General features: G+C 36.1%; 3 protein-coding genes across 4 annotated transcripts; 1 reads left to right on the top strand and 2 right to left on the bottom strand.

Moving 5' to 3' along the window:
* Positions 1-195: 195 nt before the first annotated feature.
* On the bottom strand, positions 196-3323 carry LOC105958986 (putative serine/threonine-protein kinase PBL3). Its single transcript, XM_012982993.2, has 6 exons — positions 2977-3323; positions 2325-2635; positions 2099-2234; positions 1888-2024; positions 1677-1800; positions 196-911 (listed from the first exon to the last, which is right to left on the bottom strand). The coding sequence occupies exons 1-6, from the start codon at positions 3032-3034 to the stop codon at positions 544-546; spliced, it is 1134 nt and encodes a 377-aa protein (XP_012838447.2). The 5' UTR covers positions 3035-3323; the 3' UTR covers positions 196-543.
* Positions 3324-4537: 1214 nt separating this feature from the next.
* On the bottom strand, positions 4538-8905 carry LOC105958984 (stomatal closure-related actin-binding protein 1-like). Of its 2 annotated transcripts, XM_088813956.1 has the most exons (14): positions 8772-8905; positions 8493-8597; positions 7877-8173; positions 7418-7546; positions 7254-7346; positions 6966-7106; positions 6752-6820; positions 6554-6637; positions 6252-6432; positions 6019-6135; positions 5864-5922; positions 5287-5421; positions 5019-5168; positions 4538-4897 (listed from the first exon to the last, which is right to left on the bottom strand). In XM_088813956.1, exons 3-14 carry the CDS (start codon positions 8156-8158, stop codon positions 4859-4861), a joined length of 1479 nt encoding a protein of 492 aa, XP_088670082.1. In that variant the 5' UTR covers positions 8159-8173; positions 8493-8597; positions 8772-8905; the 3' UTR covers positions 4538-4858. The 2 variants fall into 2 exon arrangements, with proteins under 2 accessions (XP_088670082.1, XP_088670081.1); XM_088813955.1 differs by lacking the exon at positions 8772-8905 and having other exon boundaries at positions 8493-8636.
* A 2225-nt stretch (positions 8906-11130) lies between these two features.
* LOC105958672 (transferring glycosyl group transferase) lies at positions 11131-14662 on the top strand. Its single transcript, XM_088814525.1, has 3 exons — positions 11131-11961; positions 12740-12903; positions 12996-14662. The coding sequence occupies exons 1-3, from the start codon at positions 11346-11348 to the stop codon at positions 14082-14084; spliced, it is 1869 nt and encodes a 622-aa protein (XP_088670651.1). The 5' UTR covers positions 11131-11345; the 3' UTR covers positions 14085-14662.
* The last annotated feature ends 41 nt before the right edge of the window (positions 14663-14703 follow it).

The following is a 14703-nucleotide window of genomic DNA, read 5'->3' as shown; positions in this document are numbered from 1 at the left end:
TGGATGTAATTGGACAAACAAGAGGGTTTTTTCGTAATTTGGTCATACCTAAGAGGGTGTCCGTAATTTGCCCTTGTTATAAATATTAGCAAACAGTCCCTACCATTTATGGGGTTGTTTTTGGTAGTATTTATAACATGGAGAGTTTTTTTAACAATTTGATGAACACGTCTACCAAATGCAATAAACTCAACCTTTTTAATCACGAATTTTGTCATTACCAACATCTTCGAAGCTCGTAACCGAATTCGTACATTCACTCCAAACATCAAGAATACTATATTTACCAAATTTGAACTACGTTACTCGATTACAAATCGACCTTCAAAGGCTTATGCGGGCTCGATTCACTAAGACAACGAACCAAGCTTTAACATGTATTTTTATTCTATAAATATACTAAGTTCGACTCGAGCTCAATCAGAACAAAAAACAATCAAATATGTACATACAGAATCAAGTTACTCGAGCTCGATTCAGCTCTCTGCCAGCTAACAATTTCTAAAGCTCGATAAAGATTCAAACAAGCCTGCTCGACTCAATTCATCTGTGAGAGGACAATGTTTTGATACGATGCTCCAGCTTGGCTTGCGGAGAAGTTTGAAGCGCCAGCTGTTGCTCCAGGTCAGCAAGAACCTCAACCATAGACGGTCTGTTTTTGGGATCGTTAAAGAGGCACCTCAAAGCAAGAGAAGAGGAGGCCTGGGCCCCCCTCTTCGGGTATTCGCCCCTCAACTTCGTGTCCATGATTCTAGAAACTTGCCTTCCGTCTCCTAAATATTGCTTTGCCCAATCGACCAATGTGCCTTCTGCACCGCCGATCGTCTCGTCGCCCATCGCTCTTTTTCCGGATATCAGCTCCAACAGCACCACTCCGAAGCTGTACACGTCGCTCTTTGCAGTCAAATGCCCTGTATTCGCAAAATGAATTAAGTCCAAATTATGTAGGTATTAATTTTTTAATACTTTTTTTTGCCGGTGAAATTCTTGTTTGCAGTAGTGGCGGGACCGACATAGGAGGGGTATGGGGGCAATGGCCCCCACTGCTTCTAAAACAGCTAGGATTTTAGACACGAATACGTTGTTGCTCAATTGGGTAGTGTTAAACGTCGTTTAAATTTTACTAGTACAGATCCGACTTCAAATGTGATTTTGACCCTTTTTTTGGTCCGAACCTGGCAAAGCTCGAAATACTAAATATGTCGTATTTTGAGTCGGCTTTGTAATCCAACTTGAATCAGCCAGGATGGATGTCCGGTAAGAAAGTTATGTATGAATGAATGATCACTACCCTAACCAACAATAACTCTACGTTCAAACATGATTTTGACCATCCTACAATCTGAATTTGGGAAAACTCAAAACATCGAAGTGTTAGCCCTTTGAATCGACTTTCTAAACCAACTTGAATCACGTAAATTGGTGGTTGGATGAGAAAGTTATGCATAATGTTGAAAATATGAAAATACGGTACTGGTAAAATTGAAACTACATTTAGCATTTCAATTTTCGATTAGTGTAGAATTCTCGGCCTCCGTAGAGAACTTTTTAGTGCATATTTGACCCGCGCAAAAACAAAACCCTAACTCCGCCACTCGTTCCGACACCCAACTATTAAAATTGAATTAATAACTAAAGTTGATTTCCATGCAAGAGAAAACGAGCAAACAAGAAACCTGAAGCCACGTATTCTGGAGCAGCATAACCCATTGTACCGACAACTCTAGTCGAGACATGAGTTCCATCTCCGCTCGGGCCCTTTCTTGCAAGCCCGAAATCCGAAAGCTTCGCACGAAACTTCTGCAGCGATTCAAGAATGTCACTAACTACACGAATCAAACTCATTAATGACACACAATATTCATTTTTATTTTTTTTTAAACGTACCGAATCAATTAGAATATTGGAAGCCTTTAAATCGCGGTAAATTATGTTGGCATTTAAACTATGCAAGAACGTCAATCCTCTCGCAATATCAATCGCTATCTGCATTCTCGTACACCACGCCATCGGCTGTACTCCTCCTGTACAGACGAACGCAAATCAAATTCCTATTTCCACACCATTTTCGATATTTCGATCTTACAAAAAAACGTACTCTTGAACAAGTGATTCTCCAAGCTTCCTTTAGGCATGAATTCGTAAACAAGCATTCTGTTTTTAGATTCCGAACAATATCCGATCAGCTTAACCAAGTTCTCGTGTTGAAGCTGCCCTAAGCATTTAACCTCATTCTGCAAAATTCGACAAAGACAAAAAAAAAGCTGAATCGTTATACGAAGCGAATTAAGGTTCAAATGTCGACGGTAAGAAAAAAAACGTACGAGCCATTCTCTGTGGCCTTGAAAGCTTTGTGGCTTGAGTTTTTTAACGGCGACAACTGTACCGGTTCCCGGTTTGCTAGGAGCCAAAGTGGTCTCGTTAATCCATCCTTTAAAGACGTAACCGAAACCTCCTTCTCCGATTAGGCTGTCTGCGGAGAAGGACTTGGTGGCGTTCTTGAGATCGTTCGAGGTGAACGATTTGAGGTTGCTCGAGAAGGATAAATCGCTTAGCGATCTTTTGAGGGCGTCGCACGAAACCGACGAATGCGTCTGTGGGTTCGGAACTTGATTGCCGGGTGCTACTTTTGCTCCTGGATGGATGATGAATTAAAATTGATTTTTTTTTTTCAAGAATTAATAATTAGGGAAAGTGCATTTATCAAGTCTTAAACTGAAATTTGGCAACTACTTCATTGTCTTATGAATTAGCTTATTGGTCATAATTCAAGAACTGGTCACTTCAAATAAAGCTAGGAAATTAAATGATTGTTAAATACAGTGGTACTCAAATTCAAAGCAGATATGAAACACACACACACACAAACACACACACAGAGAGAGAGAGAGAGAGAGAGAGAGAGAGAGAGAGAGAGAGAGAGAGAGAGAGAGAGAGAGAGAGAGAGAGAGAGAGAGAGAGAGAGAGAGATCATACCAAAACCTGTAGAATGATGATCATCGGTGTTAGCAGGGGTTCCTAAGCAAATACCCATGTCTAAAGAAAACTCCTTTTTTAGCAGATGAACACAAATCGAAGGTGGGTACAGCAAAACGAAGAAGAAGAAGAAGGGAAGTTAGAGAATTGAGAGAAACCCATTAATAAATTGTTAGAACTGAAAGAAAGGAAGGAAGGAAGCAAACAAAAACAATGGCCGGTTCATTGTTCTGAAGTTTCCAGTCAAGAATTGAAGCACTCGTGCTTCAATAATTGCAACTTGTGCAGTATTTTTGGATTTGGACTTTACTATAATTAAAAATGGAGTTCGTATTATTATTGAGTGGAAAAGTCTAAGAAAAAAGAACAGAAAAGAAAAATGAGTGGAAAAGTCTGGAAATTTACTGTTGTTGTCCCTCAAGTTTGTACAAATTTCATATTTGGTCATCTATGTTCACAAAAAAATATATATGGTCCTTTTATGATTAAAAACATTCTACACTTTTGGTCCTTTATGTACCTAACATAATTAAGCATGTTCACATCACTATGTTAACTGAGGGACTAACGGTAAATTGACGGAAATAACCAAAAGAGTTAAATTATCGAAATAAGGGATTAAATGTGTTTTTTTTTTTTTTAATATAGTAGACGAAATGTGAAATCGATGCAAATATAAGAAACGAAAACTGAATTCGCCCGAAAAAGTCAATATAAAATAAAAAAGAAAAAGTAAATATTTTGCGATATCTAATGAAAATAATATGAATTGAACATTTTAAAGTTAATCTCAACGTTTTAAAATTATGTAAACTACTTGTAAATTACAATTCACCCTCTCGAAGTTGTTAAAAATTAGGTGGATTAAATGAAATAAAATGGGTGGGACTAAATTAGTAAACGAGCTTTATTTAATGCAAAAAAGGAAAAATGAATTAAGAGTGAGTTGCAGTCCACCGTAGCAGAAAGATCGCTTAATTTTGTATATTTGCATTTTCTACCCCATTGTCCCATTCATCAAAATTCTTCTTTTAATAGATGAGAAGAATTACAATTGACTAACTAATTAATTATATAATTTTATCTTTGACTGATTATATTTTGGGACCAAACAACCTATTTTTTTAATTCTTATTATTTACTACAGATTTTTGAATTTGTATGCATGTTTAATATAATTACATCCTACAAAAGTTAATAACATTTTTCAGAAAAAAATGTAAATATATGTTTAGTGGTGACATATTTCAATCTTTGAATTCAAAGTAGTGACTTAAGACGTTACCTAAGATATAACCAAAAGTCATTTTCCTATACTATGCGTTCAACTTTACTTTTACTTTTCAAAATGATGGTGTAATAATATGGTATGCTGACGTCATATATTATTATTATTATTATTATTATTATTTTGCTAAGTAATAATTTTCTTGAAATCCGTATGGGTTCACTTTGAAAGATTTGGACCTGAGAAAATATACAATCAATTTTAAATCCTTAATCCTACATTAGAACTGTATAATCTGAAAAGCTTATCCATAAATAATTGATTTTCCACAAAAAAAAAAAAAAATATATTATAAATAATTTTGTTATTTAATTGCAGTACTCAGAGTCTCAGATTATCTTTGATTATAATACAGTACAAATAGGATTCAGAATTTCAGATACAATTGCCAAGACTTCTTGCCATAGTCAGACCAGTCAAAGGAAACAAATCAAGAAAATACAAAAAATAAAAAAATAATAATAAAATAAAATTAATAATAATAAGATAATGCAACTGAAAAATGCCTAGAACTTCATATTCACTGATTTAGAAAAGAAAAAGAAAAAAGAAAAGCTTACTCTACAATACATTTTCTAAGACATTTGGATGTGTTCATGTTGAGGGCTTGTCATCTGGCCCGGAAAGCATAATCTGAAAAAAAAAAACGAGCATTTTCGGTTATTATCGATGTTCATGTTAATTTTTTTTTAATTAAAGAAAAATAAAAATTCAAACTTTACTCCACCCTTTCAAGATTTAATTTGATGCTTACATTGCAGTCGAATGCAAATCGTCTTGCCAGCATAATAGCTGCGTTTCTTTCTCGTTCCGATTCGAACGCAAATATAAAAGACTGCCCTATCTTTGCTTGCCAATACACTGCCTGAGGCGCAGCATTTCCGCCCCCTCTAATTCCACATATCTGATTTATCGTAAAAATATATTAATGAGGTAAATTTTCTTTTTTAGGAAATATCGATAGAAACTCGTCTTAAGAAAAAAAAAAAAAAAAAAGAATTTGCTTGAGTCTCGATTAGTACCTGCATTGAATTGGAGTAGTATTCCTTCGTCAATGTCGTTTGCCCTTTGCGTAGCTTCATTCTCATCTTTCCTATATGTAATATGTGGATTGACGGGGACGGATGATCTACACAGTTCATTTGAATAAGGATAACCTGCAATGCAAGGCATGTTTTTGGAAATTGGAACGAAATTTTCCAATTTTGTAAAAAAAAAACATTTTTCATTCCGAATTCCGAGAGTTCCAATTTTTGATTTTTCCGTTTTTCTTTTTTGGAACAGGAATGAAATACATATTAGATTCCAACTTCCGATAGCCCCAAAATATTTCCGATAATTACATATTTTTTGTTATAGGTGCCCAAAAAGTTGGAATTTACGAAGTCTGCCGATTCCGATCCAAAAAATTCAGATCGTGGAACATTCTTTTTCGACATTTCGATTTTTTTGGGAACCGAATCGGAATTAGTTTTTCACTTCCAAAAAAAAATGGAATTTTTTTCCGAAAGTGCCAATTCTGATCCGATCCGTCCGATTTTCAAAAAACAGAAGAAACTGTTATTAAATACTATATATTTAACAAGAAAAATAACATACAGTGAATTCGGTGTCATGCCTTCGCACCAATGCTTCTACATAGTTTCCCAGTCCCGGAGCTATACAGGAAGAAAAAACAATCCGGTAATCGAGTTTCAGAATTTTAAAATTTTGAAAAATAAATATCTTAAAAAATCGAAAAAAATCTACCGAACCTGGATCGATAGGAGCAGAGGTTGCTACAGTTATAGTCCAATCATCAGTCATAATTTCGGCTTTCAATATTCGTCCAACATCACACGGCTCGGGAGCATACGCAGATTTGGTGGCCCCTGAAACACACACACACACACAGTTCACAGCCGATTAAATGTTAAAACACATAATTAAAAAAATGATTCATTTTTTATAACTATATCAAGAATTTGAAGAGATATGTTATATGTACCTGATATAAGCTCTTTCTCGTCACTCTCGGAAATTGCACGGTACCATTGAATTGCGCATTCGGAAAGATCTGGAGCAATATCGGAGCATGGAAATATCCGAAGATACGAACCCAATGCCTCGGTGCCATCTATTTCATACAAACGTGTCGTATTTTGATCGACATTTTTAGTTATTGCCAGCTGGAAAAAAATATACGCATGGGATGAAGCTTTTTGATATCTTCGAAATTTCAAATTTAATTCAAAAAAAAAAAAAAAAAAAATGAATCTAAATAGCATAGATGAAGAACAAGAACGAAACCTCTTTCTGGAGCTTCAGTGAATGCTTGGACTTTTCTGCAAGTTGAATCCTTAATGCATAAAGCTCGTGTTCCATGTCCATGACCTGCAAAATAAAAATAATAATAGTAATGAAAAAATCGTTTAGAATCGATTTGAGGTATGTGAAATAGGACGAATGATTTATTAAAAATAAAAAATAAAAAAAATAAGTAACTACCTTGCTAGGCTGATGCAGCATTTTGATTCGTCGAGCTTCTTGCACTTCCTTCCTTAATTCATCCAAGTCCTGATTAACGAAAACGGAAGGCCACATATCGCATATTAAGACCGAATCATATGTAATATAATATAATGTATAATGCAATAAAAAAGAGAATGTTGTAATTAAATTTATTTACGGTAAACAAGAACAGCAAGAATTATAATAGGACCTGTTTTCCAGAAGCTTTCGATATTCGTTCATGTTCGTGAAGTGACTCTTCCACCCTCTGCACTGCTTCTCTAGCATTCTCGATTTCTGCCCGTGCAAAAGATCTTTCTTCATCAACGAGCTTCTTAGCATCCTCCGAAGCCTGTTATAATGTAGTTTTTTTCTAAAATATATTACAAGAAAATTACGACGAGGGTTCTTGTATACAATAAGCTTTTATCCAATAGCATCAACTGTAATCTGTACGAAAAATCGACCAAATGGGAACATCGTAAATTTGAAGTTTTACCTGCTTTAGAAAATTCGCGAGCTTTTTCACTTCGGCCTTTTCTTGAATTAGCTCGCCTTCCCTCTGAGTTAACTGAACTGCTAAAGCTTCAACCTGAACGTATGATAACACTCGTTACTCGTTTATTTATTTATTTTTGTTGACGCGTTTTATGAAATACTCACAATAGTTATAGCTTCCTTCACATCGTCTTTGTTTCGTACACCTACACGGCCTCTCAGAGCTTCAAGTGAATCCCGTATTTTCTTCAAAAGCACGTGTTTCTCCAAAGAAGCTGCCTCTCGAAGTCTTGCCTGAAAATCCATATACAAACGAACACTTGAATATTTTCACTTCTTCTCAAATCAACTTAAGGCCTCGTTTGGTTCCCGAGATAAGATTAGTCAAGACAAGATCAAATAAATCTAACGAAAATCCAATAATATTAAAAGGCAAGATAGGCCACGATGAAAATATTTCCGGAAAATTATTGGGTTTACCGAACATCAGATATAAAGTCCGATTATTTAGTTAATCAAGAAAATATACAGCACAATCTGCCACCTAAACTTCTGCATTTTATGCTGAAAAAACCCGAGAAGTAAAACATTGTAGCGAAAATTCAAAAGCGAAAAAAAAAAGACCTCGTCGGATAGCTTTGAAGCGGCGGCCAAACCCTTCTCGAATTTGCTAGCGAGATTGCGCACCGAAAGGCGTTGATGTTGCTCCATCAACAAAGTAGTTTCTCGAGCAACCATTTGTTTCATAGACGACATAATCGAGTCCGCTTCTATTTCAACAATGTGATTGTTCGCTCCGATTTTATATCTCGGAAAACGAGCGGAGGCGAAAACCACATCGGCCGAAACCGGAGACACTGCATCGTTTTGCAATGTGTAGCTAAAACCACGGCCTACCCTCGTCATATTTTGTGTAATTTCCTAGAATGCAGTTACCGTTATTAGCCTCATCAGACAAACAAATACTAAACCGAGCAATCCAACACAACCCCCCACCCCACCCACCCCACCAAATCAAAGCCCCCTAAAGAACTAACGGTAACCCAGAATCCCAAGAACTTCAGTAGTAACATCAAAATTAGTGCTAGCCCACGAAATATTTGAAATAAATATAGCAAATAATTGAAAAAATTAAAGATAAACAGTTCAAATTCGGAGAGAGAGAGAGAGAGAGAGAGAGAGAGAAATTGGGACAAAAGCAACAGCAAAGAACACTAAACTAACACAAGATTGTACTTACAGATCATGCAGATGTAAGAAATTGGGTGAAACTAAAACCAGAGGATCGATCAACAGCAGCAGCAGCAAACAGTGGTTGAATGTAGAGAGAGAAAGCGCATACGTACTACAAATGCAGCAGAAACAGAGAATGTGAAGAGAGAGAAAGAGAAAGAAAAATAAGAAAGATGTTTGTCTGGAAAAGAATAGACCCCCCATATAAAAACACACACACACTGACACAGTGTTAATGATATGCGACACCGCGTACACATACATATATATATATATATATACATACCTGTGTGTGTGATTTAGATCAGCAAGATTAGATTTTTAATTTTGTCAGATTAAAACATATGTCATGTTCTTGAATTGGCTACATTTATGATAAAGAGGAACAGAAGAAAGTAGTTGAATTTTTGTACTATTAACTGTTAATATAATTAGTTTAACCGCGGAGGTTGAGAGAGATGCAAATTACATTACACACAGTTGTATGTATATGTATATGGGGTAGGGTTAGGTTGATTGATGATTGGAGGAATAATAAAGAAAGGAAAAGAATTAAGGAAAAAAGGACAAGAGCAGGTGAGAAATTGAGACTTGGAACTATTAGCTGTGTTCATTAGTTATTATGATTATGTTAGTTGTTATGCTTAATTTTCAACTTAATTATATATGGTCCCATCTTTTTTTTTTATTTTCTTTCTCATATTTTTTTTAATTTGCTTTATATATATATGATTGATTGGCCATTTTATTTTGTTTTTTTCCATCATGGAAATTCAAGAAGCATTGGATACCTACATTCAACTAGGATAATTTGATGTTTTTTCCATGATTTGTGTTTGGAATCTAACTCGGCTAGAACAACTGTTGGCACATAATTTCGTATCCAACGCTCAAGGACACTTGTCAAACATATTATATGTCATTTTACAAATTCTTAAAACCCATAATCATGTTTGAGTAACAATTTTTTTTAAATACTTTAATTGATTCTCTGATTAATTTCATGATATAATGATAACTTGCAAAAATATATATAAAAAACATACACAAAAAAAATATTATATATATATATATATATATATATATATGTTTACGTAACATATTTTTAATATTATTACGCTTCCGCCAAGATCCCACTTCTCCATCTTTTAGACATGCCGTTTCCCTGTTTTCCAGTATCGCCGTTTCCGTGTCCGTGCTACATAGGGTGCATTCATGTACGGATAAATTAGAGAGAAAATCGAGAGATATTTGTGAGGAATATTTGATAAAACATTACTTTATGATACTATTGTAGTATTTGAATAAATAAACACTTTTGTATTTATGTGTGAGTTCTTGTATATTTTTTTTCGCCTGTGCGCTGCGCAACAACAAGTTTGAATGTTCTCATAATCAGTTATAATATATATATTTTCAAATTTATAAATTAATTAATCATTAATTTCTCTACATCTACGAGTATAATCATAGTATCAAACAATGCCTTACATTATTCATCTCAACTTTAATTAATTATATATCTATAATATATATATGGCTGCGGCTATATGCAATACTCATTCCACTTGTGCAAGACCAAATTAAAGAAAGATTCTAAAAGATTCTATTTTATTAAGATGAAATGACAAATATACCCATAAATTAATTTGCCTTTTTTTCTCATACAAGACCAAAAATAATGAGGAAAAAAAACAAAAAAAAAAAAACCAAAAAGAAAAAAGAAAAAACTAAAAACTAAAAAAAACAAAAAAAACAAAAAAAAAAACTTTGCGTGAATTGAAACAACACCCTTCTTTAAACCCTACCCACCCACCTTCTCCGCCGTTAAATTCCGCCGCCCAAGCTCCGTCGCCTAAGCTCCGCCGGCCAAGCTCCACCACCGATCGCCGTCGCCGCCAGCCCCGCCGCTCACAATCATGAGCGATCCAATCCTGCCCAGCAACGCCGCCGAAAAGAGGAAAAACAAATTAAATTTGAAACTGGTAAAAATCGACACCAAGGTGTCGAAAAGTTACGCTACAAATCGACACTTAAGCGTCGAATTTTATAAGCAGAAATCGACATTGACATGTCGAATTTATAGCACAAATTCGACATGTCCAAATGTCGAATTTTATAGCTCAAAATCGACATCTAGATGTCGATTTTTACCCATAAAATTCGACCTGTACATGTTGAATTTGTTTGCGCGGGATTTTTTTTGGAAAAACGATAAAACCCATAAATGCATACCTGTTTGGGTTCTTCCACCGTAGAATCTTCTATTTTGATGTCTTCTGACTCCATACTTTCCATCTTTGTAAGATTTGTTGAGTTTTGATGATTTTGAATGTTTAGGTTTTGTGGGTTTATGGAAGAGGAAGGAGAAAGGTCTTGTGATTTTTGGAAGATGGAGAAGATGAAAGTTGGTCTTGTGGTTTTGTGGTCTTGTGATAGGGTTTTTTGTGTTTTTGAATTTTTGGTCTTGCACATTTTGAATTTTTTATTTTTTTAACAAGTAAGGGTATTATGGTATTTATACATTGAAAATTTTAATTTGGTCTTGCACAAGTGGGTTTAGTCTTGCATATAGCCGCAGCCTATATATATTTGATAAATAACTTTTGGTATATATTAGAATCAACATTATACAATAATTTCACTTAAAGGCTTGAATTCTAAAATCGGCCCAATTTAGCCTTGACCCATATTAGCCCAATTGGGTCGGGTTGGGCTGCCCCGATCTGGATTCAGATCTTGCCACCTCTCTCTCTCTCTCAATTCTCTCTCACACACACAAACACACTCACAAAAACACACACAAACGGAGCAATAAAAACTCCGCCGGAAAGATGAGAGCTCTGTAGCGGAGAGAATTATGGCGCCGGCTCCACCGAAGCAGCTCCTCCCACTACTACTCTTCATTCTCGTCTCCTTCACCTGTATCTGGCTCTTCTCTCTCACCGCATCCAATCGCAGCGCTCGAATCCAAACCCAACAGCTCCAAATCCCAACCCAAACCCCAGGCCCTAACTTCACGTTCATCGTCAAACTCCTCACATTCAACCGCCTCTCCTCTCTCTCCCGATGCCTCAATTCTCTCTCTAAAGCCAATTACGACGCCGGCGATACGGTCCATCTCCACGTCTACATCGATCATTTCCCGCTGGATTCGCGGAACGATTCTGCGGAATTGGACGGGAAATTGAGTGTGTCCAGGCAAATTGTTGATTTTGTCGATGGATTCGATTGGAAATTCGGCGAGAAGTTGGTGCATTATCGGACTACCAATGCTGGGCTCCAGGCTCAGTGGCTCGAGGCGTGGTGGCCCTCCTCGGATCACGAGTTTGCCTTTGTTGTTGAGGATGATCTGGAGGTTTCGCCTCTCTATTATAGGTTTCTAAAGGCCGTGATTTTGAATTATTACTACAATGCATCGAATTTTAGCCCTTCCATATATGGGGCATCATTGCAACGGCCTAGATTCGTACCAGGTAATTTTTTTTCTATTTTGTTCTTCCCTTTTTGATGCATCTGTTAATGTAATGGAGATTGATGTTGAGTTTTGTAGCTATTCTGTAGTATTATGCTTAAAGGCATTGCAATTTATGTGTTAAATTGTGTGCTTCCTTCTGTTTATGATGAGAATTTATGGAAGTTGTTTTCCATGACTGCTCTGGCACAGTGACAGTGAGTATGATCAAGTGTTTCTGATAAGAAAATTATGTTACATTGTACCTTATTCCTCATCCTTGAATTGCCATGTAAAGAAAGAGCAAACAAGTCAAAGTCATAAGGAGATTGTTATTATTCATTGTCACGAATATAAGTTAGGTTTTAAACACTTGTTGTTTGGATTCTTCCCAACAATTTTAGCCGTTGCTGGTGTCACTATTATCAGGAGTTATCAGATCATTCTTGTGTTTTACTGAAACTTACGTTACTCTCCCAATACCAATAGTCATGCCAAGTTGCTTTATCTCTTTAGTTCATGTCATGAAGATGACTCAGTTGTTTAGTCACATCAAAATTCCACTTCTTGATCCTTGTTTAAGATTTTTCTTTCATTTTTGCTCGCGTAACAGAAGTTTCATATTCTTGTTATGTTCCTATGTCTTTCAAGTAGAGTCGACTATACCTATAATTGAGAAAAACTGGAATCTGCCTTTCAATCATATGAGTACATGCTTTGTTTAAGTTCTGTTGGAATGCTGATTTAAGTGTAAAAAGTTTGTGGTTGTAAGTATATATTGCATTGATTGGTGTCGATAGGTAAACATGGAAATAAAATGCAATTGGACGGTGAAAATCAGATTTTTCTTTATGAGCTTGTTGGCACTTGGGGACAGCTTCTGTTTCCAAAACCCTGGAAAGAGTTCCGCCTCTGGTACGACACACATAAAGCTAAAGGCATGAAGCCCTTTCTGGACGGAATGGTAATTTCACAAAATAACTACTAGTAATTTTCGTGTACAAAGTAAGAATCTCACTCTAATTAAAATATTTGTTTGACCTCCGATATTTTTAGGTGACAACTGGTTGGTACAAAAAGATGGGAGAGAGAATTTGGACTCCATGGTTTATTAAATTCATACACTCTCGTGGCTACTTCAATATTTATACCAATTTTCGAAAAGAGAGAGCACTTAGCGTCTCTCATAGGGATGCTGGTGTGAATTACGGGAAAACAGCAGGGCCAGATTCTAATTTACTGGATGAAAATTCTCTCGATTTCAATTTATTGGAACTTTACCCTTTGAATAGTCTCAAGTGGTATGATTTCTGTTTCAGAGAAGTGCTTACTAATAGAATTGTGAGTAGTTCAAACGATCTTGGATCTGTCCTTCATTCCGTGCAGGAAAAAAACTCCGTTGTACTTGTGAGTATATACAGAACACCGGAGAATATTGTAAGGAATATCCTCTGCCACTTTGAGAGGCTGGATATCCGAAATTACGTCCTGATTGGCCCACATTCTCCTTTCCTTCTTGATCTTTCTAGAAGGGGGCACCCTGTTATTGACGCAAGCCAATTTTCCGACTTTAGTCAACTTGCCAAGTCTATCAATTTTCAAGATTCAACTGTGGATCTGATCAAAGAAATTTTGGTGAAGGCATATGCAACTAAAAAGAGTTTGGAACTTGGTTATAGTACCTGGTTGGTAGATGGCAGCACTCTTCCTATTAGTGGTGACTCGTTTTCCGATTCTTTTAGTAGTGCAGGTGATTTTTATATTGGGAAAACTAGTAGACTTATCTTTCTGAGGAGCTCATCCTCTACTTTAAAGATTTGGACCGACGATTTTGTATACAATGCTGCTTCACTAGTGGACACATTAACGAAAGAATCAGTTTCTCATGACGACATTATTTTCTATGGAGTCGAGAAATTATTGGAGAAGCAGAATATTAAGTATAACAGCATTGAGGATATGCAACTCGCTTTGGATATCGGAACCGTTCGTGCTAACCAAACCTCGTTTGATACAAAGAATAGATTTATTTTCTGGTCTTCGGAAACAGAGTTGGATGTTATAAAGAGGCAACTCGCACATTTGGATTTGTGGGTTGTGGATAGTGATTCTTCGTGTACTGGCGTTTTCTGTCACAGGTCATAGTATTTGGTTGTACACGTCATCTGCTTTTACAGTCGATCTTTGTGCAATACACAAGTGAAACAGTGGGTTTTTGGACAGAAAATGAATGAGTGGGCCTCGATGCACTCTAAATCCAACTTTCCATACAAATCAGATTGCGTTCTGATATTTGTGGACTGACTGTGAAAGCATATGCCAGTCGAAAGATGGACAATGAGGTCACTTTTTAAGTAGCATCATTGTTGGAAGCAAATGAAGCTGGGCTTTATAATTATTTTAACCCGAGACGCATAGATATTCGTGTAGAGGAATCGGAATTATTGAAGTTTGTTTGGGGGAAGTTGGCGAGCAGATATTACATCATAATCTATACTACTCTGTACCATACTGAACAATAAGATTGACTAGTCAACGGGTACGTGTTTAACTGTAGTTGTGCGAGAATGTTTTGTAGTGTATTAAGATACCGGCGATAGCATGCGTGTTCTGCATCATCATTGACATATATGCCTTGGCAATCTTGAACCGCAGGGAATTTGTATGTTTGAGGTTGTGAATTGTGATATATATACTCGAAGTTTATTTTCCTCCTTCAGAAATTGAAATGTTAAATGTCGTTTCAATTTTACGGATGCTGTAA

The sequence above is a fragment of the Erythranthe guttata genome, chromosome 14 (assembly GCF_056151865.1).
Source record: "Erythranthe guttata isolate IM_541 chromosome 14, IM_541, whole genome shotgun sequence".
In the NCBI taxonomy this organism is placed as follows: Eukaryota; Viridiplantae; Streptophyta; class Magnoliopsida; order Lamiales; family Phrymaceae; genus Erythranthe; species Erythranthe guttata.
Note: the sequence above shows the minus strand (reverse complement) of the source record. Positions and strands in the feature narration are given on the sequence as shown.